This window comes from Anguilla rostrata, chromosome 1 (genome assembly GCF_018555375.3).
Source record: "Anguilla rostrata isolate EN2019 chromosome 1, ASM1855537v3, whole genome shotgun sequence".
Lineage (NCBI taxonomy): Eukaryota > Metazoa > Chordata > Actinopteri > Anguilliformes > Anguillidae > Anguilla > Anguilla rostrata.
Window position 1 is genome coordinate 151,626 of NC_057933.1, and position 25,817 is coordinate 177,442.

Below are 25,817 nucleotides of genomic sequence, written 5' to 3' on the forward strand. Positions count from 1 at the left end.
TGTATGTTTATGTGGTGTGTGTGTGTGTGTGTGTGTGTGCGCCTGTGTGTGCGTGTATGTTTCTGTGGTGTGTGTGTGTGTGTGTGTGTGTGTGTGAGTGAGTGAGTGTGTGCGCGCGCGTGTGTGTGCACGTGTGTGTGTTTGTGTACGTATGTGTGAGTGTGTGTGTGCCTGTGTGTACATGCATGTGCGTGTATGTTTATGTGGTGTGTGTGTGTGTGTGTGTGCACACTGATCACTCAATCATAAATCACCAGAGTTAATCCCCTGGCTCATTGTACCACAGACACAGTCCAGCAATCTGATGACTGTGTCTGCAGAGCAGTCTGACGCAGGTAGCTGTACAATCCAAAGCACAACCTCACATCCCCATCATTCCTGTTCTACACACACTCTGCTGCCCCAGCAGGGAATGATTACATCCTGCTGCCACGTCCTCAATGCCACGCCCTGCTGTCACACCCAGCTCTCATGCCTTCACTGCCACACCCTGCCCTGCTGCCACACCCTGCTGTCACACCCTCACTACCACACCCTGCTGCCACACCCGGCTGTCACACCCTCCCTGCCACGCCCTGCTGTCACACCCTCACTACCACACCCTGCTACCACACCCTCACTGCCATGCCCTGCTGTCACACCCTGCTGCCCCAGCAGGGAATCATTACGCCCTCACTGCCACGCCCTGCCCTGCTGTCACACCCTGCTCTCACGCCCTCACTGCCATGCCCTGCCCTGCTGCCACACCCTGCTGCCCTGCCCTGCTGCCACACCCTCACTACACACCCTGCTGTCACACCCTGCTGCCATGCCCTCACTGCCACACCATGCTGCCACGTCCTCACTGACCCGCCCTGCCCTGCTGCCACACCCTCACTGCCACGCCCTGTTGCCACGCCCTGCTGCCATGCCACGCCCTGCTGCCACGTCCTCACTGCCATGCCCTGCCCTGCTGCCACACCCTCACTGCCACGCCCTGCTGCCACGTCCTCACTGCTATGCCCTGCTCTGCTGCCACACGCTCACTGCCACGCCCTGCTGCCACGTCCTCACTGCCACGCCCTGTTCTGCTGCCACACCCTCACTGCCACGCCCTGTTGCCACGCCCTGCTGCCATGCCATGCCCTGCTGCCACACCCTCACTGCCACGCCCTGGTGCCACACCCTGCTGCCATGCCCTGCCCTGCTGCCACACGCTCACTGCCACACCCTGCTGCCACGTCCTGCTGCCACACCCTCACTGCCATGCCCTGCTGCCACACCCTCACTGCCCCGCCTGCCCTGCTGCCACACACCTCACTGCCCAGTCCCTGCTGCCACGCCCTGCCGGCACACCTCACTGCCAGGCCCTGCTGCCACACCCTCACTGCCAGGCCCTGCTGCCACACCCTCACTGCCAGGCCCTGCTGCCACACCCTCACTGCCACGCCCTGTTGCCACGCCCTGCTGCCATGCCCTGCCCTGCTGCCACACCCTCACTGCCATGCCCTGCCCTGCTGCCACACCCTCACTGCCACGCCCTGCTGCCACGTCCTCACTGCTATGCCTGCTCTGCTGCACACGCTCACGCCACGCCTGCTGCCACGTCCTCACTGCCACGCCCTGTTCTGCTGCCACACCCTCACTGCCACGCCCTGTTGCCACGCCCTGCTGCCATGCCATGCCCTGCTGCCACACCCTCACTGCCACGCCCTGGTGCCACACCCTGCTGCCATGCCCTGCCCTGCTGCCACACGCTCACTGCCACACCCTGCTGCCACGTCCTGCTGCCACACCCTCACTGCCATGCCCTGCTGCCACACCCTCACTGCCCCGCCCTGCCCTGCTGCCACACCCTCACTGCCAGTCCCTGCTGCCACGCCCTGCCGGCACACCCTCACTGCCAGGCCCTGCTGCCACACCCTCACTGCCAGGCCCTGCTGCCACACCCTCACTGCCAGGCCCTGCTGTTATGCCCTCACTGCCATGCCCTGCTGCCACACCCCCACTGCCACATCCTGCTGCCACACCCTCACTGCCAGTCCCTGCTGCCACGCCCTACCGCCACACCCTCACTGCCAGGCCCTGCTGCCACACCTTTTCGCTGTGTTTGTAATGGCTTTCTGTTGAGCATGAGCAGTGTGTCGAGAGCATTAGTGTGCAGGCAGAAGGCATTTCTCTGGCGAAAAACAGGAAATGTGATGTTTTTTACCCCTGCAGTGAAATTTAGCTTTTGTTTCCCCAGCTGTGCTGTGTGACGGAGAGGGCAGTTAGAGGCTTCTACTTCCCCGGGGGCAGGCGGTGCCGGGGTCAACTCTCCATCTCGCAGCTGGGAGTAATCAGCCTGTTTCTCACGGACTGGCCGTGGAGGATGCAGGAATGTGTTGATCAAGCCTCTGACTGTGTCTGCGATGGAGAGGCCACAGGCGAGCTTGTTTGAGTTGAGCAGGGAGCTATTTTGGAAAATCTGGGCTATTTTTAACTGCCCAACACACGAGGTCGGGTGATCTATGTGAATCACCTTCTTCTGCCCATGAAAGCATCTGCTCACTGAACCATTGCATTCTGGGAACTGCCATTATCCACCTGGACTCTTCTCAAAGGTAGGATCGGTTTATCCAATCAGAGCTCAGTCTGTGTTCGTCCAAATGATCTCAGTAGCACTCCTCCAACTTAGGTGTCTTTTCAGGAGTCTGATTACATGAGTATAGCTTGAATATTTGCATTGAGTTATTGTATATGTGTGTGCTGATTTTGATATGCATCCTCAGCCTAAGTCCTAGCCATTTTGCACTCTGTTAGCCTCATACTGAGCCTAGCCACTAATGGTAGTGTTCTGCTTGCTGGGGTGCTACACTGAGCCTCATATTGAGTCTAGCCGCTAACGCTGGTATTCTGCTTGCTGGGGTGCTATAATGAACACTGGGGCATCCCCTCACTGTTCGCTACCCTATGCGGATGTGCACAGTAGCTCAGTGAGCAGCCCTGTGACCTCCGGAGAAAAATAATATTTACATTTATAATGTTTTATTTCTGTAAAGCACTTTGAGTTTGTGGCATGTATGGAAGGTGCTATATCATTAAATACAAGTAAATAAAGTCAAATGTCACAAAACAATGATGTTTTTACAATGATCCAACTGGGGGGCCAATGGTGAAGAAGGTGGCTGGGGGCGGTAGGGCAGAAGAGGGAGGGGCTGGGGGCGGTAGGGCAGAAGAGGGGAGGGGCTGGGGGCGGTAGGGCAGAAGTGGGGAGGGGGCTGGGGGCGGTAGGGCAGAAGAGGGGAGGAGCTGGGGGCGGTAGGGCAGAAGAGGGGAGGGGCTGGGGGCAGTAGGGCAGAAGAGGGAGGTGGCTGGGGCGGTAGGGCAGAAGAGGGAGGGGGTTGGGGGGCGAGGGCAGAAGAGGAGGGCTGGGGAGTAGGCAGAAGAGGGAGGGGCTGGGGCGGTAGAGGAGAAGAGGGAGGGCTGGGGGCAGTAGGGCAGAAGAGGGAGGGGGCTGGGGCGGTAGGGCAGAAGAGGGGAGGGGGCTGGGGCGGTAGGGCAGAAGTGGGGAGGGGGCTGGGGGCGGTAGGGCAGAAGAGGGGAGGGAGCTGGGGCGTAGGGCAGAAGAGGGAGGGGGCTGGGGGCGGTAGGGCAGAAGAGGGGAGGGGCTGGGGGCGGTAGGGCAGAAGAGGGGAGGGGGCTGGGGGCGGTAGGGCAGAAGAGGGGAGGGGGCTGGGGGCGGTAGGGCAGAAGAGGGGAGGGGGCTGGGGGCGGTAGGGCAGAAGAGGGGAGGTGGCTGGGGGCGGTAGGGCAGAAGAGGGGAGGGGCTGGGGCGTAGGGCAGAAGAGGGGAGGGGGCTGGGGGCGTAGGGCAGAAGAGGGGAGGGGCTGGGGGCGGTAGGGCAGAAGAGGGGAGGGGGCTGGGGGCGGTAGGGCAGAAGAGGGAGGGGCTGGGGGCGGTAGGGCAGAAGAGGGGAGGTGGCTGGGGGCGGTAGGGCAGAAGTGGGGAGGGGGCTGGAATTGCTCCGGGGGGGGTCTGTGAGGCCTGTGGGGACAGACTGAGCGCAGAGTATGAGAAAGAGGAGAACACAGCCGTAAACATGCCGTGCTTCACCGGCCAGCGCCCCCCACTGGCGTCTTTCTGCCATGCTGCTGCGCCAGCCCACATTTCGAGCGCCAGGACTTATGCAACGAGGTCCCTCTGAGGCGGGACAGCAGCTGCTCCCGCCCCTGGAGCGGGAGTGAGGGCCGCAGGACGAGGGAACAAAAGAAAAAATCCATTAAGCAACAAAAGAAGACGACAGAGAAAAGAGAAGAAAGAAAGAAAGAAAAAGAGGACAGCTTTTCATCCTGTAAAGAGCGGGCAGATTGTATGGGCCAGATGACCGTCTCTCTCTTGCACAAAACTCCTCGTGCTGGGGGACTGAAAGGGGCTTGTTTCAGATGCCCTGAATCTTCAGAAACTGGATCCACGTTTACGTAAGATCAGGAGCTACAGTCAAACAAACTGATGTCAATGAATCAGAGGGATTAAAAGGAATGAAAAAAAGAATTCCTTACAGAAAAGTGGTAATGATTCCAGCAAGGGCTTCAACCAGGCGAATGACAGGAGAGACCGTGGCGCTACAGTGAGGTTACTGGGCTGGTGGCAATTTGACCAAAGACATAACAGCAGCATTCAGTATCAGCACATTTCACAGGGCTATTTCAGCATCTGGTGAATGCAGCAGCTCAGCTCCCAAGAGGGAGAGAACAGGCCTGAAGGTCAGTACAGGAACTCAGTAAAATTGCATTTGTTAAGCTGATCTAAAAATGAGTTGCTTTTTGATATTAGATACAAAACGGTTATTTCACATCACCACTGCTCTTCACCCCGGAACCTTGCTTATTGCTTCAGTCACCTTTGATCATTTTCTTTTTTTTGCTTAAATATGAAATTTATATGTAATTATGTTATCTTGGAAATTCAGAAATCTGAATTTCCTGTAGTACTCTTGAAATAGCTCATCATACACTTCATGGTTTTGGCTAGGCCCCGTAGTTTAAGTGAAGGCAAATCTTAATGCTATTCCATACAATCACATTCTGGACCATTCTGTCCTTCCCCAACAGTTTGGGGAAGGCCCTTTCCTGTTTCAGCATGACAGTGCCCCCGGGCACACAGTGAGGTTCATATAGAAATGGTTTTGTTGAGAACAATGTGGATGAACTTGAGTGGCCTGCATAGAGCCCTGACATCAATCACATCCAACACCTTTGGGATCAACCGGAAAGCCAGCTGCAAGCCAAGCCTATTCGCCCAATCAGTGCGCGACCTCACTAATGCTCTTCTGGCTGAATGGAAACAAATCCCTGCAGCAATGCTCCAACATCTAGTATAAAGCCTTCCCAGAAGAGTGGAGGTTTTTATAGTAGCAAATGGTGGACCAATGGCATATTAATGCCAATAATATGAGATGTTGGATGTTAGGTGTCCACAGACTTTTGGCCATATAGTGTACCTAATCTGTAACTACGCCATCTCAGATAAACTCAGAAAAATTCACATTTCACTACATTTACCAGCAGACTATAAAAATCAGACCAGCGTCTGATCAGTGCTGACTGGGCATGCAGGAGGGTGAATCTCTGGCTCTATATTCAGTTTGATTAGGACAGAAAAAAAACAGGTGTCTCTTTTTTCCTTTATGTTTCCCTCGCAGTGTGCAATGTAAAACTCTTCCTGCAGTATTGTGGAAAAGCAGACTATTATTAGTGCTTGCGTGGTGGACACAGATGTGCTGGCCTTGCACCTGGCAAAACAGCCTTTCATCTGCACATTTCAGGCCCGATCCGGTTCTTACTGCTCAGACCCATCATCGGTCAGCTCTGCAAGGCAATGGGAAAGAATGTGCTCGACTGCACCAGTCTTCAGCACCAGTAAACTAACACACTGCACTACCAATACCGTGAATCATAAGCTACAGCATACAGTTCAATAGACTCAACTGCAATGGGTGACTTTTTCTATTCACCCATATGGTATAGCTGATGATTTGCTGTATTTGCAGTGTAGTGTAGTACAGCGTAGTGCAGTGCATTGTAGTGTAGTGCAGTGCCGTGTAGTGTAGCGCAGTGCGGTGCATTGTAGTGTAGTTCAGTGCAGTGCAGTATAGTGCAGTGCAGTGTAGTGTCGTGCAGTGCAGTGTGTTTGTAGTGTAGTGCAGTGCAGTGCAGTGCAGTGCCGTGTAGCGCAGTGCAGTGCAGTATAGTGCATTGTAGTGTAGTGCAGTGTAGTGAAGTGCAGTGTAGTGTAGTGTAGTGCAGTGCAGTGTAGTGCGGTGCAGTGCAGTGTAACGCGGTGCGGTGCAGTGTAGTGTAGTGTAGTGCGGTGCGGTGCAGTGCAGTGCAGTGTAGTGCAGTGTAGTGTCGTGCAGTGCAGTGTGTTTGTAGTGTAGTGCAGTGCAGTGCAGTGCAGTGCCGTGTAGCGCAGTGCAGTGCAGTATAGTGCATTGTAGTGTAGTGCAGTGTAGTGAAGTGCAGTGTAGTGTAGTGTAGTGCAGTGCAGTGTAGTGCGGTGCAGTGCAGTGTAACGCGGTGCGGTGCAGTGTAGTGTAGTGTAGTGTAGTGTGTGCGTGCAGTGTATGGTAGTGCGTGTAGTGGGTAGTGTATGTATGTAGTGTGGTGCGGTGCAGTGCAGGCATTAGTGGGTCGTCTCAGCTCATGTTGCAGTGTACTTATGTACATATAGTGTGCTGACTTATCCAACACCAAGATGGAGCTAACTAACAACTCTTCTGTTATCTTCTCCTTCATACAAATAGTTTCACAATTAATCCCCCAACACCAAAGAGGCTCTAACACTCTTTTCTTCTGGCATCAATGACTGAAGCCAGAATTGTGTGTGTGTGTACGTAGGTAACTTTATTTGGTGTGGTGTGTGTGTGTGTGTGTGTGTGTGTATGTTGGTGTGTGTGTGTGTGTGTGTGTGTGGTGTGTGGGTGAGTGTGTGTGTGTGTGTGTGTGTGTGTGCATGTTGGTGTGTGGCTGACTGTGTGTGTGTGTGTGGTGTGTCCATGCTGTACCTGCCTGTGGTGGGTGTGAAGGTGTCCATACAAACTGTCACACAAAAACTGCCATCAAGAGTTTCAGACAAGCATGGGTCACACAAACACTCCATCAAACACTCACACGCACACACATACACACACTCTCACACATACACACACACACTCACACACACTAAACTCATCACAGAACAATTACATTCAACACACTGAAACGCCCTCACAGATACATATTACTTATACACACTAACCCACACTACCTTTATACACACTGAAACGCCATCACAGATACATATTTACTTTATACACACTGAAACGCCATCACAGATACATATTTACTTTATGCACCTGAAACGCACTGAATTTGACATCATGTCATATTCAGGCCTGGGCATGACAGTCAGAAGCAGAGCAAAGCTCCCGTCTCTGTGTCCAGGCCTGCGGGATCTTGGTATTTTCTGCATTCTGTTACAACACAATTACATCATTTACGCAGTTAGTTGATCACATCTGTGAGTACAGATGATCAGGCTTAATGGAGCTCTGTTAGGGTGCATTACAGCCAGATTATTTATCTCTGTGACCACAGCATAACTATGAATTCCAAGAACAGTCTCTAAGCCCCACCGCATCTGCACAATACTGACCGATTGCTTTAAGCCTTTATTTGATCCGGTACCCAGATGCAAGAGAATTCTTGTTTACTGCAACAACCTGGTGCCAATGCCCAGTGAATTTGCGTAAATAGTAAAATACTTCAAGGATTCGATAAACCCATAACATATCCAGTGCATATAACAGCATTAAAGGGCCAGAGAGGTCATATGTTAATAATTGCACTCGTATGAAGAGCTGAACTGATGCTGTCATAGTAGGAGTTCCTGGGTTGGAATACTCATTCGGAAATAATCTAACATATTCACAGAACTGTTATGGTGTGCATATGGGAAAGGTAATGGCACCAATCTTGTCCAATAGCGACCCATAAGGAATGCAATTAAACAAGTTTCTAATCTTATTCTTATCTTTTCGTTGGGTGGAGGTAGCAATGAGTCACCTGTATGCGTAGAGTAGCCGGAAAAAAGAAGGAATTAGTCTGTACTTGATTCTAGATGATGAAATGGTAGCAGCTGACCGCAGCGGGTCATTTTCTTGTTTTAAAGATTACAGCAGAAGCGGAATGTTTCCGCTGATACAAAGAAGAGGGGGAAACTCTCATCCGGTCATTTGAGCCGAGCGCTTGCAGTTCATCCCCAAGCCTCCGGATCGCCGCGGAGTCCCGTGACGTCACGACAGATACTCACATAACCGGTTTGCTTGGTTTCTCTAGTGATGTCAGGCTGAGTTTCTGTGGAACCACGTGCCCCATATATAATGACTTGTAGCCGCGCAGCGGAACACAGGGACTAGTGGGTACATACCGGGCTGTTTGATGCGAGACATTAACCATCTCTTGCTTTTAATTATTGTAGCCTTTTTTATGACGCTCCGGATGTATTATCTGACTGATGGCTGTGACCGGAGCCGGGTGCGACTTAACATATTCCAAAATGAGAGGGATTGTGTCATTTTTTACCGGTAGGATTGGTTATTACGTCCCCCTTTTATTGTAGCCTAGTGGCCTTCCTTCAGTTTATAATACAGTTTTATCAATGAAGTGTTGAAGATGTGTATCATGTTAATCTAAGATTTGACTTTTGTTAGGATTCTAGTTTGCTTTCAGTGCGGTGCAGTAGTGCAGCGTTGGGTAGCTCGTGGACGTCTCGGTATTACAATGAGTTTACAAAACATGGCATCGGCTGTAACATCGCTAACACAAGATTAAACATATTAGCCCAGATCTGGTAAATGCACAATCAATCACGTATGCACTGGAGCGTTTGTTTGCAAATTTGGAAGCTTTATATTTTGATCACGAGCAACAATCGAATTTAAAATATTCCTCAGTTTAATAAACCACTATGTTATTCTGAACTCGGAGATGTGTTTTTGTGCCATATGTGTTATTAATCCGCTGCTAATTTTGTTCCTGCTTGCATGGATGAAGTTTGGAGATTTGGAGTTTGGGGGATATTTGTTTTCCTATTTTGAAATCAACCAATTGAACGCCTGTGTTTTGTTGCGTAACGGACCAGGCACTCGCCATAAGGATGCTTACCGGAGATTTTTAGATTGTGAAGAATGTCTTGCAATAATGCAGCGTTAGGCTACAATATAAAAAAGTCAACCCACGCTCGGATGATTTCATTTCCGTGCGTATGCCCATGTAATGACTGAATCGTTCTCATCGCACTGTATTTATTGAGCATGTGTACAACGTTGTATTCTAATGTTTGTTTTGTGCAGCCATGTGTCCGGAATCTATTTGTAATACATGTCTGGGTGTGAGTGCAGCAGCGTCAACATTCAGATGTATTTAAAATAACGTGTTTACAATGGCAGATGTGTTAACGGCATATTGCAATTATCAACATCATTTTAAACTGAGTCCTCAAGTAGGTTATGTGCGTCATATAAAAGATAACGCCGGCGGCTAGCCAGGCAGAATGACTCGAACCACTACGTTTGTGTTACAGCCTTCATTAAGGACAGAAAAATGGGCTTAAACGACATCATTCAGAAGTTGGGGTCCAACCCGCACATCTGTCAACAGTAAGTACCTGTTGTGGAATTATTGTTCTGCGACTGCGCGAAAATTTGAAAGGGAGCGGAGCTTTTCTCGGGGGTGCTGGCCGCTGATTAGAAACGATCTCAGAACCAGGAGGGCAGGACTGCACCCTCCGTTATTAGAACCAAGTCTGTTTCTAAGTCAGGCCCCTGGGTGGAAATAATGAAACGATGTGCAGGGCTGGTGGAGATTAAATTCTTTCTTTAGTAATATACAAGACAAGCTCACATATCCAAATGATTATTCATGTGTTTCTTTAATATTTTTACATTGCTTGATTTAAATGTGTTTTTTTATGAGGTCTACACACTGCCCAGTCTCCTCACAGCACCCTGGTTTAGTCATGAAAGATGCCCTCCTTCCTGCACAGAACACACTAAGCCTTCACCGCCTGATGCAGTCATAGCTCTGCTCATGTCAAACGGCTCCTGTGCGATAGCACGTGTTAGAGTACAAGGCCTGGTTAAATCCTGCTGGATTGTCCCACAGTTCAGCTCAGGTTATGATGGAAACATTTGTGATACAGACACCACCCCCAAACATGAACCCCCATCTGCCGACACCCTGCCCTCTGCTTGTCTCCCTTGCCTTACACTGTGACACACTAATAATGTCCCATATGGACATTCATTTGAACGGTACAGAGCATGGATACTCAAATCTTGGCCTTCAAATCCAAAATAAGGCCCTGGTTTTTTTTCCCCCAGGTAATTAACTGAACAAATTAGTGACACTAATTTTGTAGTAGGGGACTGTATTCACACCAGACTCCCAGGTAGAGGGAAGGTCGGGTGTGAAAGTTTGGTTCAGTAGATTCACCTTGTTTGAGTCACTCATTAATGTCAGGGTATAGCTCTTGTTTTTTTTTGTTTTTTTTACCGTGGTGAAAGATCAACCCCGTGAGATTGCTAGTCCTCAGTATTTGAGGGTACCAGGGAGTGGATGTTTCATTCGTTCTCTGTGGCCTGGTACTGATAATGGTTCACTGCGACAGACTTACCCCATCTAGTGGGTAAATAGAGTATTACAGGCCTCATCATTTCTGTTGTGCAGTCTTGTGAGTGTGTGGAAAGGAAGTCCGTTCTTGGAGAGCCATCAGCTTTTCATGTCACTTCCTGCTATTTATGCTTTAATCAGCTAATTAACTAGTTTGGCTTACTGGTCCAGGTGGAAACAAAAACTGTACAATCAGATTTTACTCCCCCTTCTGTTCCACTGGAGGCAGAACTGTGCTACAGGCCCAAATGCAGGCCCAAATGCAGGCAAATACATTCTGCCAAATATATTCTGTCCTAATTCTGTCCCCAGCTCAGACGTCCGAGTTTTCCTGAAGATCGATGAGAGTCAGAAGAAGGAGACAGAGGAACCTGTAAGTGTCTGTGTGTGTGCGTGTGTGCATGTGTATATGTATGTGTGCTCATGCGTGTGCATATGTGTGTGTCTGTCTGTGTGTGTGTGTTTGTGTGTGTGCATGTGTATAAGTGTATGTATGTGTTTTGGGGTGTGCTCTCATGGTAAATGAATCAACCCTCTCCTTTCTCTTGTAGCGGTGTCTAGTGTCACCCAGGAACTCTATGGCAGAGGAGACTCAGAGGTGAGTATGATGCTGGATTACATACAGATAGCGGGATTACATACAAATAGAGTGGGATTACACAAGAGAGCAGGATGACACACAGATATTGCAGGATTACACACAGATAGAGCAGGATTACACACAGATAGAGCAAGATTACACACAGATAGAGCGGGATTACACACAGATAGAGCGGGATTACACACAGATAGAGCAGGATTACACACAGATAGAGCAGGTTTACATACGGATAGAGCAAGATTACACACAGATAGAGCAGGATTACACACAGATAGAGCGGGATTACACACAGATAGAGCGGGATTATACACAGATAGAGCAGGATTACACACATTCTCAGAGTATGGTGCTGGATTACACAGTTTGCTCAGAAACACCTACTCACCTGCCTGTTCTTTTGTTCTCCAGGGTCAAGCCCTCAGATTTTGACTATCTGAAAGTCATTGGGAAAGGAAGTTTTGGGAAGGTGAGGGAGGAGATTTCTCTCTGGTGTGCTAACCGAGGAGGTGAACATGCAGCAAATAATGTAGTTAGGTAACCGTGGAAACTTCCCCTCTCTCCTTGTCTGTACCAGGTCCTGCTGGCTCGACACAAAGAAAGTGAGCAGTATTACGCTGTCAAAGTACTACAGAAGAAAATCATCCTGAAGAAGAAAGAGGTACAGCTCTTTAATTGGGCCCCTCCCTAAACTGCACCACCACAGAACATGACCCCACCTTAACCCCCTCCCCCACAGAGCACAACCCCACTCTGAACTCCACCCCTACAGGACACAACCCCACCTTACACTCCGCCCTCACAGAACACGACCCCACCCTAAACTCCACCCCTACAGGACACAACCCCACTTCAACAGTCCACCTCATTCCCTTTGAAACTGACCTCCACTCTGACCTAAGGCCTTGGTGACCTTTTACTCCACCCTAAACCCCCCTCACCCCCGCAGCAGAAGCACATCATGTCGGAGCGCAGTGTGCTGCTGCAGAACCTGCACCACCCCTTCCTGGTGGGCCTGCACTTCTCCTTCCAGACCACAGACAAGCTCTACTTCGTACTGGACTACGTCAATGGAGGCGAGGTGAGCGCACGCACACACACACACACACACACATACACACTCACACACTCACACACCCACACACACTCTCACACACACTCACACATGCATACACACACACTGCATGCAGAAGCTAACGCACACACTCAGGTTCACAAATGCACACACAAAAACATATGTTTATGGAAGTTCCCATGGTAACATACTCCTCCCCCTGTAGCTCTTCTACCACCTGCAGCGCGAGAGAGTGTTCCTGGAGCCGCGAGCGCGGTTCTACGCCGCCGAGATGGCCAGCGCCCTGGGCTACCTGCACTCACTGCACATCATCTACAGGTACTACGCCTGCACTCACTGCACATCATCTACAGGTACTACGCCTGCACTCACTGCACATCATCTACAGGTACTACGCCTGCACTCACTGCACATCATCTACAGGTACTACGCCTGCACTCACTGCACATCTACAGGTACTACGCCTGCACTCACTGCACATCATCTACAGGTACTACGCCTGCACTCACTGCACATCATCTACAGGTACTACGCCTGCACTCACTGCACATCATCTACAGGTACTACGCCTGTACTCACTGCACATCATCTACAGGTACTACGCCTGCACTCACTGCACATCTACAGGTACTACGCCTGCACTCACTGCACATCATCTACAGGTACTACACCTGCACTCACTGCACACCATCTACAGGTACTACACCTGCACTCACTGCACATCATCTACAGGTACTACGCCTGTACTCACTGCACATCATCTACAGGTACTACGCCTGCACTCACTACACATCTACAGGTACTACGCCTGCACTCACTGCACATCATCTACAGGTACTACACCTGCACTCACTGCACACCATCTACAGGTACTACACCTGCACTCACTGCACACCATCTACAGGTACTACACCTGCACTCACTGCACACCATCTACAGGTACTACACCTGCACTCACTGCACATCATCTACAGGTACTACGCCTGCACTCACTGCACATCATCTACAGGTACTACGCCTGCACTCACTGCACATCATCTACAGGTACTACACCTGCACTCACTGCACATCATCTACAGGTACTGCACCTGTACTCACTGCACATCATCTACAGGTACTACGCCTGCACTCACTGCACATCTACAGGTACTACGCCTGCACTCACTGCACATCATCTACAGGTACTACACCTGCACTCACTGCACACCATCTACAGGTACTACACCTGCACTCACTGCACATCATCTACAGGTACTACGCCTGTACTCACTGCACATCATCTACAGGTACTACGCCTGCACTCACTACACATCTACAGGTACTACGCCTGCACTCACTGCACATCATCTACAGGTACTACACCTGCACTCACTGCACACCATCTACAGGTACTACACCTGCACTCACTGCACACCATCTACAGGTACTACACCTGCACTCACTGCACACCATCTACAGGTACTACGCCTGCACTCACTGCACATCATCTACAGGTACTACGCCTGCACTCACTGCACATCATCTACAGGTACTACGCCTGCACTCACTGCACATCATCTACAGGTACTACACCTGCACTCACTGCACATCATCTACAGGTACTGCACCTGTACTCACTGCACACCATCTACAGGTACTTCACCTGCACTCACTGCACACCATCTACAGGTACTACACCTGCACTCACTGCACACCATCTACAGGTACTACACCTGCACTCACTGCACATCATCTACAGGTACTACGCCTGCACTCACTGCACACCATCTACAGGTACTACACCTGCACTCACTGCACATCATCTACAGGTACTACACCTGCACTCACTGCACATCATCTACAGGTACTACACCTGCACTCACTGCACATCATCTACAGGTACTACACCTGCACTCACTGCACACAATCTACAGGTACTACACCTGCACTCACTGCACATCATCTACAGGTACTACACCTGCACTCACTGCACACCATCTACAGGTACTACACCTGCACTCACTGCACACAATCTACAGGTACTACACCTGCACTCACTGCACACCATCTACAGGTACACACTGCACCTCCTTTTGAGTTTTGGGGGAGGGGACTGAGGTTTGGGGGAATGAGACTGAGGTTAGGGGGAGGGGCTTGAGATGTGGGGGAGGGGACTGAGGCTTGGGGGAATGAGACTGAGGTTAGGGGGAGGGGCTTGAGATGTGGGGGAGGGGCTTGAGATGTGGGGGAGGGGAGTATAGCCAGGCTGTTTGGAATACAGTGGGGATAACGCCTGTCCCCCACAGAGACCTGAAGCCAGAGAACATCCTGCTGGACTCGCAGGGTCACATCGTCCTGACCGACTTCGGCCTGTGCAAGGAAGGTCTGGCCCCGAACGGGACCACCAGCACCTTCTGTGGGACCCCGGAGTACCTGGCGCCCGAGGTGCTGCAGAAGCAGGCGTACGACCGCACTGTGGACTGGTGGTGTCTGGGGTCCGTCCTGTACGAGATGCTGTACGGCCTGGTGAGTCTTCAGGGGCCTGCTACATGAACAGAGCTGTCTATCGCATTGCCTGATATACTAACAGGCAGAGCTGTCTATCACAATGCCTGCTACACTAACAGTGCCATCCATCATATTCATTTTCTTACATTCAATGTACCAGCATATTCATAGCATTTTGGCCAGCGCCTCCATATGAGCATAGGTGAAGGCCCATGTGTTCTGGGACATCTGTTAATGCCCATTTCCCATCAGCATGAACGGTCACCATCCAGTCTGCTGTCCTTGAGAAAATGAAAGCCGTTTCCTAACTGGCTGGGCAGGCATATGTTGACTCCTGGGCTTGCAGCTGATTGGCTGTTTCTCCTCAGCCCCCGTTCTACAGCCGGAACACGGCGGAGATGTACAACAGCATCCTGCACAAGCCCGTGGAGCTGAAGCCCAACGTCTCCAACGCGGGCAGGGCCCTGCTGGAGGGCCTGCTGCAGAAGGACCGCACCCTGAGGGCCGGGGCACGAAACGACTTCGTAAGAACGGCTGTTTATACACACGTACACACACGGCTGTTTATACACACGTACACACACAGCCGTTTATACACACGTACACACACAGCCGTTTATACACACGTACACACACGGCTGTTTATACACACGTACACACACAGCCGTTTATACACACGTACACACACGGCTGTTTATACACACGTACACACACAGCCGTTTATACACACTTACACACACGGCTGTTTATACACACTTACACACACAGCCGTTTATACACACTTACACACACAGCCGTTTATACACACTTACACACACAGCCGTTTACACACTGTTTATACACACAGCCGTTTACACACACTGTTTATACACGCAGCTGTTTATACACACAGCTGTTTATACACATAGCTGTTTATACACACTTATACACATAGCTGTTTATACACACAGCTGTTTATACGCACAGCTGTTTATACACGCTTGTACACACCTTTATAAATGCACTTTTACACACAGCTATTAACTACTAAATATACACACTGATGAATATTTAAATACGCATACAGACACTCTTGGCTCAGTGGAAAGATATTTTCTGCTTGCTCTCAGTAGACACACAGTAGACCTTATTTTCTTTGGTTTGTCTTAAGTTTCATGTAAATTTTAATTGCATAATTGTATAAGTTATGTAATACCCCCTTGTTACCTGCAGATGGAGCTCAAGAGTCACCCCTTCTTTTCTCCCATCAACTGGGATGATCTGATGGCCAAAAAGACTACACCCCCCTTCATTCCCTCTGTGGTGAGTGGCTCCCAGAAAGTCGCGTGACAAAGTTTGTGCGTGCGTGTGTTTGCGTGCGTGTGCGTGCGTGTGCTGTATGTGTGTGCATGTGATGTGTGTGTGTGCATGTGTGTGCGTGTGCGTGCGTGTGCTGCATGTATGTACATGTATGTGCATGTGATGCGTGTGTGTGTGTGCGTGTGCTGCATGTATGTACATGTGTGTGCATGTGATGCATGTGTGCATGTGTGCATGTGTGTGTGTGTGTGTGTGTGCATGTGATGCGTGTGTGTGCGTGTGGGTACATGTGTGTGCATGTGTGTGCGTGTGCTGCATGTGTGTGCGTGTGCTGCATGTGTGTGCATGTGATGCATGTGTGTGCGTGTGATGCATGTGATGTGTGTGTGTGCATGTGTGTGCGAGTGATGCATGTGTGTGCATGTAGCTATTTGTAAATCAAAATGTGCTGAACATGTAAAAGTGCCCCAGAGGAAGCGCAGGACAAACTGCACAATGTAACAGCAAAACCATACATTTAAAGTATGTATCAAAATATGATATACATGCCAGTTTACCTGCCAAGTGTAACTATTTATTAATTATAATAAGTTCAACATTTGTCAACAAATTTGTAGTCTGCATGTGTGTCAGTTTTATGTATGTTGCAAGACCAGAACAGTCCTGCAGTCTGTAAATAAGTTTACGTTCCTGGCTCTCTGTAGAGTAAAGACGGTAGATGTTCCTGACAGATGGCCGTGGTGTTGGCCTGTTTCATATGGAGATGAATAACAGCTGAGTTTGTTCATACGGTGCTCTCCTTTTCTCTCCCTCCACTGCAGAGCGGCCCCACAGACCTGCGGCACTTTGACCCCGAGTTCACGCACCTCCCAGTGCCAGGTTCCCTTGGCAACAGTGACTGCCTGGTGACCAGCAGCCTGCGTGAAGCAGCCAGTGCCTTCCCTGGCTTCTCCTACACACCTCACGCAGACCACGCCTTCCCATAACCGTGCCGACCACACCTTCCCGTAACCACGCCAAGCACATATTTCTGTAACCATGTCAACCACGCCTTCATGTAACCACGCTGACCATGCCTTAATGTGACCATGCCAACCACACCTTCCCGTAACCCTGCCAACAATGCGTTCCTGTAACTCCACTCTTGTACTGCTGACCACACCTTCCTCTAAGCCCGCCCCCTTGCCCCAGCCCTGACTCCACTGCCTTCTGTGGATCAGGTAAGGACCCCAGCGCGGGTGGCTACGCTGCTGCCTCTGTGGATTGGATGGGATAAGGACCCAAGTGCGGGTGGCTACCCTGCTGCCTCTGTGGATTGGATGGGATAAGGACCCAAGTGCGGGTGGCTACCCTGCTGCCTCTGTGGATTGGATGGGATAAGGACCCCAGTGTGGGTGGCTACCCTGCTGACTGCGTGGAGTGGATGGGATAAGGACCCCAGCGTGGGCTGCTGCCCTGCTGACTGCGTGGAGTGGATGGGATAAGGACCCCAGTGTGGGTGGCTACCCTGCTGACTGCGTGGAGTGGATGGGATAAGGACCCCAGCGTGGGCTGCTGCCCTGCTGACTGCGTGGAGCGGATGGGATAAGGACCCCAGTGTGGGTGGCTACCCTGCTGCCTGTGTGGAGTGGATGGGATAAGGACCCCAGTGTGGGTGGCTAACCTGCTGCCTGCGTGGGGTGGATGGGATAAGGACCCCAGTGTGGGTGGCTGTCCTGCTGCCTATGGACATCGGCAGACATGTTAAAATGCCAAATGGACTTGCAGTGCAAGTGGACATTCTCTATGCTGGGTGGAGGGAGGTGGGGATGGTGAAGGCCCAGGATGGTTATTATTCCTTTTGCTACACCCAGTCTCCTGCCACCACAGTCAAGCTATGCTGGCGTGTGTGTGTATGTGTGTGTGTGTGTGTCCGTGCATGCATGCGTGTGTGAGAGTATGTGTGTGCATGCGTGTGTGCGTGCGTGTGTGCGTCTGTGCATGCGTTCGTGTGTGAGAGTGTGTGTGCATGCGTTCGTGTGTGTGTGTGCATCTGTGCGTGTGTGCATGCGTGCGTGTGTGTGCGTGTGCGTGCGTGCATGCATGTGTCCTTGCGTGTGTGTGTGTGTGTGTGTGTGTGCATGCGTGTGTACGTGTGCATGTGCGTGCGTGCGTACGTGCATGTGCGTGGGTGCGTATGTGCGCGTGCGTGCGTGTGTGCGTGCGTGCGTGCATGCGTGCGCGTGTGCGTGCGTGCGTGCATGCGTGTGTACGTGTGCACGTGCGTGCGTGCGTACGTGCATGTGCGTGGGTGCGTATGTGCGCGTGTGTGCGTGCGTGCGTGCGTGCGTGCATGCGTGTGCGTGTCTGTCTGTGTAAGGGGAGGGTAGTGGAGAATAACCTGCTGCTCAGAAACACTGTGCTGCTGTTCTGTATTAGGGCTGAGAGGACTCAGTAATACAGTAGAATAATGAATAATGTTATGCTGCCCTGTGTGTAACACTGAGAATGACGGGAGACCGTCCTGCTGACTGAGACTGAATCTAACCTTAGTTCCGCACACTTAGCTGACTGAGACTGAATCTAACCTTAGTCACACTTAATCTAACCTAATCACACTTGGCTGACTGCCTGAGGGAACACAGCCGCACATGCTTATATACACTCTTACCCCACTTATAACTGTAATCATGTACTGTTGTTACTAATTTAAATTAACTAAAATAACTAGGCAGCGGATTGGATCCTGCGATGTTTATTTTTTCGCAGCATGATTAGACATGCGATACCTAGCCATGTGGGAGACGTGTGCTTTATATTCTGCTGGGCTGTAGTCCGGTGGATCCCTGAATGCTGCCTATAGGAATCAGGTCATTGCGAGCATAAGGCAGAAGCCCAACACTCATTAGTTTAGCCAGGTTTTCTACAGGCATCGCTGCTGCCAGTCATAGCACAGCGAGGGTCACACTGAGCATGCCCAAACCTGTCTGAGCCAGATCATGCTGTAACGTTACAAACTAGGCTAGGTTATTATTTATGTGCAGCTGGTGCAACTGGCCCCATGTGAGTCTGTGTGCTCATTTAAACCCTCTGATCTTGTCCTCTGATGCGAGGTTTTGATCTGCAAGCAGAACAAGGGGTGGTTTCTTACGTGTTAAGAGAATACATGCATGACACGTATGAAATATATAATTTACATCTGTTTCACAGTTATTTTATTTATTTACAGATGGAACACAGTAACATAAATCTGGAGCAGCCTATGATAGTTTAAACTGTTAGGAGGAAAAACCTGAACAAGTTCTGTAATGAGTGACAATAAACCTACAGAATGAAAAATGCTTTTGTGTTCTTGTTTAGAATTTGTTCTTTTGTGGAAGTTAACATGTGTTATGATATTGCTGTTCTTTGCTTGCCTGTGTAGGGCAGTAGGTTTTCATTTTGAGTGCTTACTGGCTGACAACTGCAATGCTTTGATAGTGTGCACTTTAGGGAGAATGTTTCTATCCTTAAGGCAGGAAGGCTGGAGTAGGTTAGGGATAGTGTGCACTTTAGGGAGAATGTTTCCACAGCTCAGGCAGGAAGGCTGGAGTAGGTTAGGGATAGTGTACACTTTAGGGAGAGTATGTCCACACTAAAGGTAAGAAGTGGTATGGCTGGATCATGCATGACATGGACTCACAGGCAAAAATATTTACAATATTACACCATCTTAACAACATAAGAACAGATGTCAGAAGAAACAGAACATCAAAAATGGAAACAGTCATATTTATGCACGGTACGCATATCATAATTATAAACATTAGTTTAACACACATAAATAAAATTAATACACATAATGCATCCACAGCTGGCCCCAAAGGATAATACATCAGTATTAATAACCTGATAGGCAATTTGAAATTTACCACTGCAAAACTACAACTAGGGCTTTTTAATTAACCATAGTAGTTTAATTTAATTTTACGTATTTAATGGTTGTACATGTGTGGTGAAGCTGCTGTTACCTTTGACTTTACCTGTAACTTGGCAAGCAAGTCCAAGTTCGCAACGACGTAACAGCTGAACGTCAACAGCACCTGATAACCACTAATGGGCTCGTGCGTCAACCCGCTTCCGGCTGCTAATTGAACTGCGTGCGCACTTGTTGCAGTATGGAGACTCGCGGTCGTATTGTTTGGCTACTGATACCGTATTAACTTGTTCTGTTGGAGGAGAAAAAAAACAACATGAGCAAAGAAGTTTTCTGCGACCTTTGCGAGAGATAGCTGACGTACAGATGAACATGTAAGTATTTAGCCACTGTGCATTTATTTGTGTCGCATATGCTATATTTTCGAAGTTGCTATGACAATATCAAAGATTGGCCTGTTGAAAGGTGACTGTATATGTGTAGGCCTTAGACCTGTTTTGCTTTTTTAGACGTTGTGCCGTATTCAGCAAGCACTGACAGGCAGTCGGTACGTAGTTCTTGCCAACAATATGTGTAGGCTACTACCCCGGAACTGAAGCTTGAAAACATGTAATTGGGCGGGAAGTGTGCGATGCAAACGGGGGACGTAGTTAAACTGCTTTACAATCTTTATAGTAGGCTGATTCTGTGACTTTATGAATTGCGGCATTTTGACCGTATGTATGTAAAAACACTTTTTTTTGTTGTGTTAGTTGGTTCTGTGTGTGATTTGGCGTAAGAATTGTCAGAGATGTCGACTTGCATCTGGTTTATACGACCAACTGGCATCAGTTTAAAGTTTAAGAACATGGCTTCTCAACCCTGTTCCTGGAGAGCAACCATCCTGCAGGTTTTCTTTCAGTCTTAATTTGGCACACCTGATTCTACTAATTAGTAGCTCTACGCGATTTAGCCTACCTGTTGAATGAGGCTTGATTTGTTGGGGTTGGGGTGTGGTTTGTCCTTAGAGGGTTAAATTATATGTGGTGTTGACTTTGATCATTATCTGCTTCAAGGCAGCTTCTGACTACATGAATTGGTCCAGTGTGAGAGTCAAATCTAAAACTCATTTTCCTCGTAATGTTAGTTGGTGATGTGTGCTTTGGTGTCGACAAAGTGACAATTTCGACTTCCTAGTAATGCAACCAGCTACCATACGTTTAACGTTGTTAAGAGGGTTGAATTCTCTCTGTCGTTTTGGCTTTGAACATGATCTGGCCTTGTCGCGACTGCTGTGACCCGATATTAAGTAATATTTGGACACATTTGTTTTTAAAGACTTATTCGGTCACTCGGTGAAGGAAAGCAAGCAAGCGACGTGCAGGGTTTTGTATAATATTTTATATTGCGTCACATTGATCAGCGTTACTTTCAGGATCTGTCCGCTAGGCGGCGGTAGAGCTCTTCTGTTTACGTGGGTTTGAAACATTTTGTGTTTAGAGGAAATTGCGTCCTTTACGCTCTTATTCAGATTCCTATGTGGAGTCCACTGAACAAGATTCTTACATAGTTCTGTGGTTGAGTCTCATTGGAAAGCGAACATGACGAAGCTACTGTTGTATTCTCCCCGGTTCTTTAGTGACAAATTGTTTGTATTACGCGCTTAACACGGCCACTGACAGACTTCAGAAACAGTGGAAATTGGAAAAGACCGCGTGTCCCCTTCAAAAAAACGACGGAAAGGGGGCGAATAAAACTCCCTAGTAGGAATAAAAAATAAAAACAGTATGCCGGATTGTATTGCATGCATCCGGTTTGTAGGCTACTACTGTTATAGTCGTGCTGTCAAGTGTTAAATGATAGTAGCAATAGGCATACTTATGCATAGCCTCTCGGTGTTGTGCAGTTTCAATAAATGAATCAAACTTACCTACTGAAGCCAATCATTGCATAATGTGGATATGAAATTGCTGCATTGTCCAATCTCACTCTCTGGCAGTCCAGAAGACATCTCTGTTCACGATGCATCTCTATAGCCTACTGTAGGCTACGTGTGTTTGTATACGCGCACAGCTGCATGCCTGGGCATGCTGCGCCGACATCTGATAGGTGTTTTTATAGAGAAATATTTTAGTTTTAAGACCGTGTTTGGGGCCTAAATTAATCGAGGCGTATTCTAAAATAGCAACTGAGTTCCGTTATCTTTCTGTTTCTGCATTACAAGTGTATTCAGTATTCATGGGAAGTAGGAAGTTAACTCGTGTAAGTGAGCACGTTGTGGGAAGCAGCGGCAGACAGGAGCGTCTAATCGCGGTTCGTATGGTGTGTACCATTTCCTCTGCCGTAGTTGAGGACACAAAGACAGTAACTCGAAACTAGTATGATTGGTAGAAATTGGATTTGATTTACATTAAGGTGCATCTTGGGATCTATTTGCAAAAATAAAATAAAACAAATATATATAATCGCCGTCTATTAATACCGCACCTTGGTGTTATTGGTCGTTTCCAGTGTTCAGTCCTCGCAGAGTTTGCTAACTGCAGTAAGAAAAGCAGCCGTCCCGTCACCGTGTATTCTGTTTGGCGAATGGACTCCCGCGACTCGAGCCATTATTCAATATCGCTTCTCGGCCTTTTGGCTAAGATCAAGTGTAGTATCTGTTCTTATCAGTTTAATATCTGATACGTTCCCTATTTAGGGACCATGTATTAAATTGATTTTTGGAATAAGGAGATGGAATAGGGGCAAGCCCACTCCATGCATCGACCTGGTATTGCAGTACGTCCAGAAACGGTGCACTCTCCACTTGGGGAGAAATGTTCGGTATGAAAGTAAGATTAGGAGTGTTTTGCAGGAACAGCATATTGTGTTGCGTTATATTATAATATATTGGGGGTCAGAATTTGTGGACGGAGCAGTGTTGTGTTGAAGTATCTATAAAGGAAACGAGCTGTGCTGCCGTCTGTTGGTTATTTAGACTGGCATCAAAATGAGTAATTATGTGATAAAGCTCTCATAAATTACATAATTGAAAAGTTTGAAGACTATTATGCTCAGCAATGGTCTGCTTGCCAGGGATAGTGGTCTAAAATGGAGGGTATGCACATGACGTCACAGCAAGTGGAAATCACTGCGGTTACACCCACGAGTAGCAGAAAAACTACTGAGTGGCAGCGTTAGCGTTCAGCTTGAATGCCGCGAAAACACAAAAAACACATCTAACATGGGAAAGAGCTGTTGTGCGATTGACTGTACAAATAGATTCAACAAGAAATTGGAGCTGTCTTTTTATAGGTATGTTGGATTTTTGGGTAAAATCATACCTTAAGTTAGGTAGCTCCTGTATTGACTACTCATCAATTAAATATTTAGCATCTTTCATTTATATTATGTGTAACTAAAGTTTTTGTCAGCATTTATTAAAAAACATTATGATGATGAGCCTTGTGTTCTACAAACAAACGGGGGATGGTTAGATAGTGTTAGCTAGCCAAGCATATAAATTAAGGTATGCTTTTACCAAAAAATCCAACATACCTGACACAATAACAACCGCAAATCCACGTTTCGGTGCCTGGATTGCAGTTGTTTCTGCTAATTGCAGCGATCCATTTGCTTCTCTTTTCTTTAGCTTTCGGCAGTCTGAAAAAAGATAGCTCCGATTTCTTGTTGAATGTCCATGGACCACTGGTTCTTTGGTAAGTTGTAAGGATCACTGTCGAGTCCAACTGCCTTTAATTTAAGCAGATAATCATTTGTTTTACTCCCGGTTTTTCAGTTTCCTCTACTAAAGGCAGCCATGTGGCAGCATGTTTTGCCACTCAGTCCGACTGGGGGGGGGGGGCGTATTCCGGTGGGAAAGTGACGTCAATGCATACCCTCTATTGGCAGCTGTCAATTTAGCTAGCTCTCCTTAGGTAATTTTTCACTGAAATGGCATACATTTTAGACTGGCCCATCACAACAGACACATGTAAACCTCTTACTTCTGTTCATCCTTAGTTACCCTCCAGGAGTGTCACAGTGTACCTGGACCTGTGATCCTTAGTTACCCTCCAGGAGTGTCACAGTGTACCTGGACCTGTGATCCTTAGTTTACCCTCCAGGAGTCTCTCAGTGTACCTGGGTCTCTGCCTGAGCAGCTTTCTCATAAGAACTACCTGCTGCCTCTAACCGATATCACCAGTGCTGTCAATATGCATTTCACACTTTTACAGTGTACACGATTCCACCTTAAACAACAGTTAACATTGTGGTGTCATTATTGGGTGTTTAAACTGCGAATAGAACCAATTCACCACCATTAGTGACCACCCTGCAATATCATACACTTCAGTAAAAGATAAGCCAGGTTAAGCAGAACACGCACAGTACTTACACACTCTACATAACGGTCCTAAAGACATTTTGGGTTAGCTCCCAGTATATAGCCACCTTTTATATATTGTGTACCTACAAGTTCACCTCAAGTCCCTGAGGCTGTTTCTGAATTAGGAATGGCTTTTTCCTGCTTCCTGGTCTTGGTACATCCTCAGACTGGAAATGATTTGTTACCCAGAGTGACTTAAAACTTAAATGCTATGTTAAAGGTTGTGTAATCCAATTATACAGCTGGATATGCTGAAGCAATGCAGGTTAAGTACCTTGTTCAAGGGTACAATGGCAGTGTCCTACCTAGGAATCAAACCTTTGTCCTTTAGGTTACAAGACCATCTCCTAACCCATTATGCAAAACTTCCGCTCGCCATGATTGTCCCATTGAACGACTTCAAAGCCTGTTTGCAGAACCTGATCAGTGAAATGCGCGATTGCTTTAAATAATGATCTCTGATTTGCTGGGCTGTTTGTTTGTGTGTCTCTCAGACTGAGAGTTCACAGTGCACAGGTTCGACTGCATAGCTACTTTCTTGGCCAGGCCTTCCTTGGAAAAGAGCTATTCAGACTGAAGGGACTTCCTGGTTAAATAAAGGTTAAATTAATAAACAATACAGGATGCTTTTCTTTGTTTTTGTAATTTTTCCCCTTGAATGGAAGTTAATGACTTAATTTTTTTTCTTGCATGGAGACATCTTATTCTGTGTACTGAATTTCTACAGTGCCTAACCTTCTCCTGTTTGTTTTCCTATGGCTGCAGCCCTTCACTTGCAGTGAGTTTACAGACTGCTCTGACCCTGTCCCTCCCCAGCCTTGTCCTCCCCAGTCCCGTCCCTCTCCCTCCCCAGCCCTGTCCCCTCCCTCCCAGACCCTCCCTCTCGCTCCCCCTAGACCATCCTGTCCCATTCTTCCCCCTCCCCAAACCCGTCCCTCCCCCTTCCCAGCCCTGTCCCCATCCTCCCCAGACCCATCCGTCCCCAGCCCCGTCCCTGTCCCTCCCCATCCCTCTCCCTCCCCAGCCCCGTCCCTCCCCAGGTTCATGTCCACACCTTCACGCAGCCTGGAGCTCCAGATGCGTCACCCTGCCCCTCTAAACTGCACTACACTTCCCCTCATTAGCACTTCTACTTTTCCAGCTGATTTATTGCCTCCACTGTAACCTGACCAACCCATTTTATTTGCTGTGATAGATTATTACATACGTTACATCCATTCTACTGCTACTCTACCCCAGGATGGGCTCCCCATCTATAGCCGGGCTCCTCTGGCGAGTGTACCCCATGTGCTATTTGGGGGTTCAGGCCTGGTTTTTGCTCTTTTTTCCCTTCTGATACTCTGTTAATAGTTTGACAGTTTTCTGTAAAAACAACTGTACAAATAAAATAGATTTATAATTGACTTGCATTGTCTGACTGTTCACCACCTCACATGTTGCATAGA

General features: G+C 48.6%; 2 protein-coding genes, 1 long non-coding RNA gene and 1 other non-coding gene across 6 annotated transcripts in view; 3 read left to right on the forward strand and 1 right to left on the reverse strand.

Moving 5' to 3' along the window:
- The first annotated feature begins 8,371 nt into the window (after window positions 1-8,371).
- On the forward strand, window positions 8,372-18,292 carry sgk2b (serum/glucocorticoid regulated kinase 2b). 3 transcript variants are annotated; one of them, XM_064326672.1, is made up of 12 exons: window positions 8,372-8,584; window positions 9,583-9,658; window positions 10,983-11,043; window positions 11,222-11,268; window positions 11,680-11,737; window positions 11,846-11,929; window positions 12,221-12,349; window positions 12,549-12,661; window positions 14,629-14,848; window positions 15,199-15,354; window positions 16,043-16,132; window positions 16,951-18,292. In XM_064326672.1, exons 1-12 carry the CDS (start codon window positions 8,515-8,517, stop codon window positions 17,113-17,115), a joined length of 1,269 nt encoding a protein of 422 aa, XP_064182742.1. In that variant the 5' UTR covers window positions 8,372-8,514; the 3' UTR covers window positions 17,116-18,292. The 3 variants fall into 3 exon arrangements, with proteins under 3 accessions (XP_064182742.1, XP_064182661.1, XP_064182829.1); XM_064326591.1 differs by having other exon boundaries at window positions 8,373-8,584; window positions 12,218-12,349; window positions 16,951-18,291; XM_064326759.1 differs by lacking the exon at window positions 8,372-8,584 and adding an exon at window positions 8,991-9,258 and having other exon boundaries at window positions 12,218-12,349.
- Window positions 18,293-19,318: 1,026 nt separating this feature from the next.
- On the reverse strand, window positions 19,319-22,303 carry LOC135251112 (uncharacterized). The gene is made up of 2 exons (XR_010329086.1): window positions 21,934-22,303; window positions 19,319-20,316 (listed from the first exon to the last, which is right to left on the reverse strand). It is a non-coding gene; the product is annotated as an uncharacterized LOC135251112 (long non-coding RNA).
- The window catches only part of l3mbtl1b (L3MBTL histone methyl-lysine binding protein 1b), a 43,683-nt gene continuing 38,126 nt past the window's right edge, over window positions 20,261-25,817 (forward strand). The window contains exon 1 of the mRNA XM_064327496.1: window positions 20,261-20,398. The gene's annotated coding sequence lies outside the window, so the exon portion shown is untranslated. The remainder of the gene's footprint in view (window positions 20,399-25,817) is intronic.
- Window positions 22,622-22,807, forward strand: LOC135242110 (U2 spliceosomal RNA). Its single transcript, XR_010326225.1, has one exon. It is a non-coding gene; the product is annotated as a U2 spliceosomal RNA (small nuclear RNA).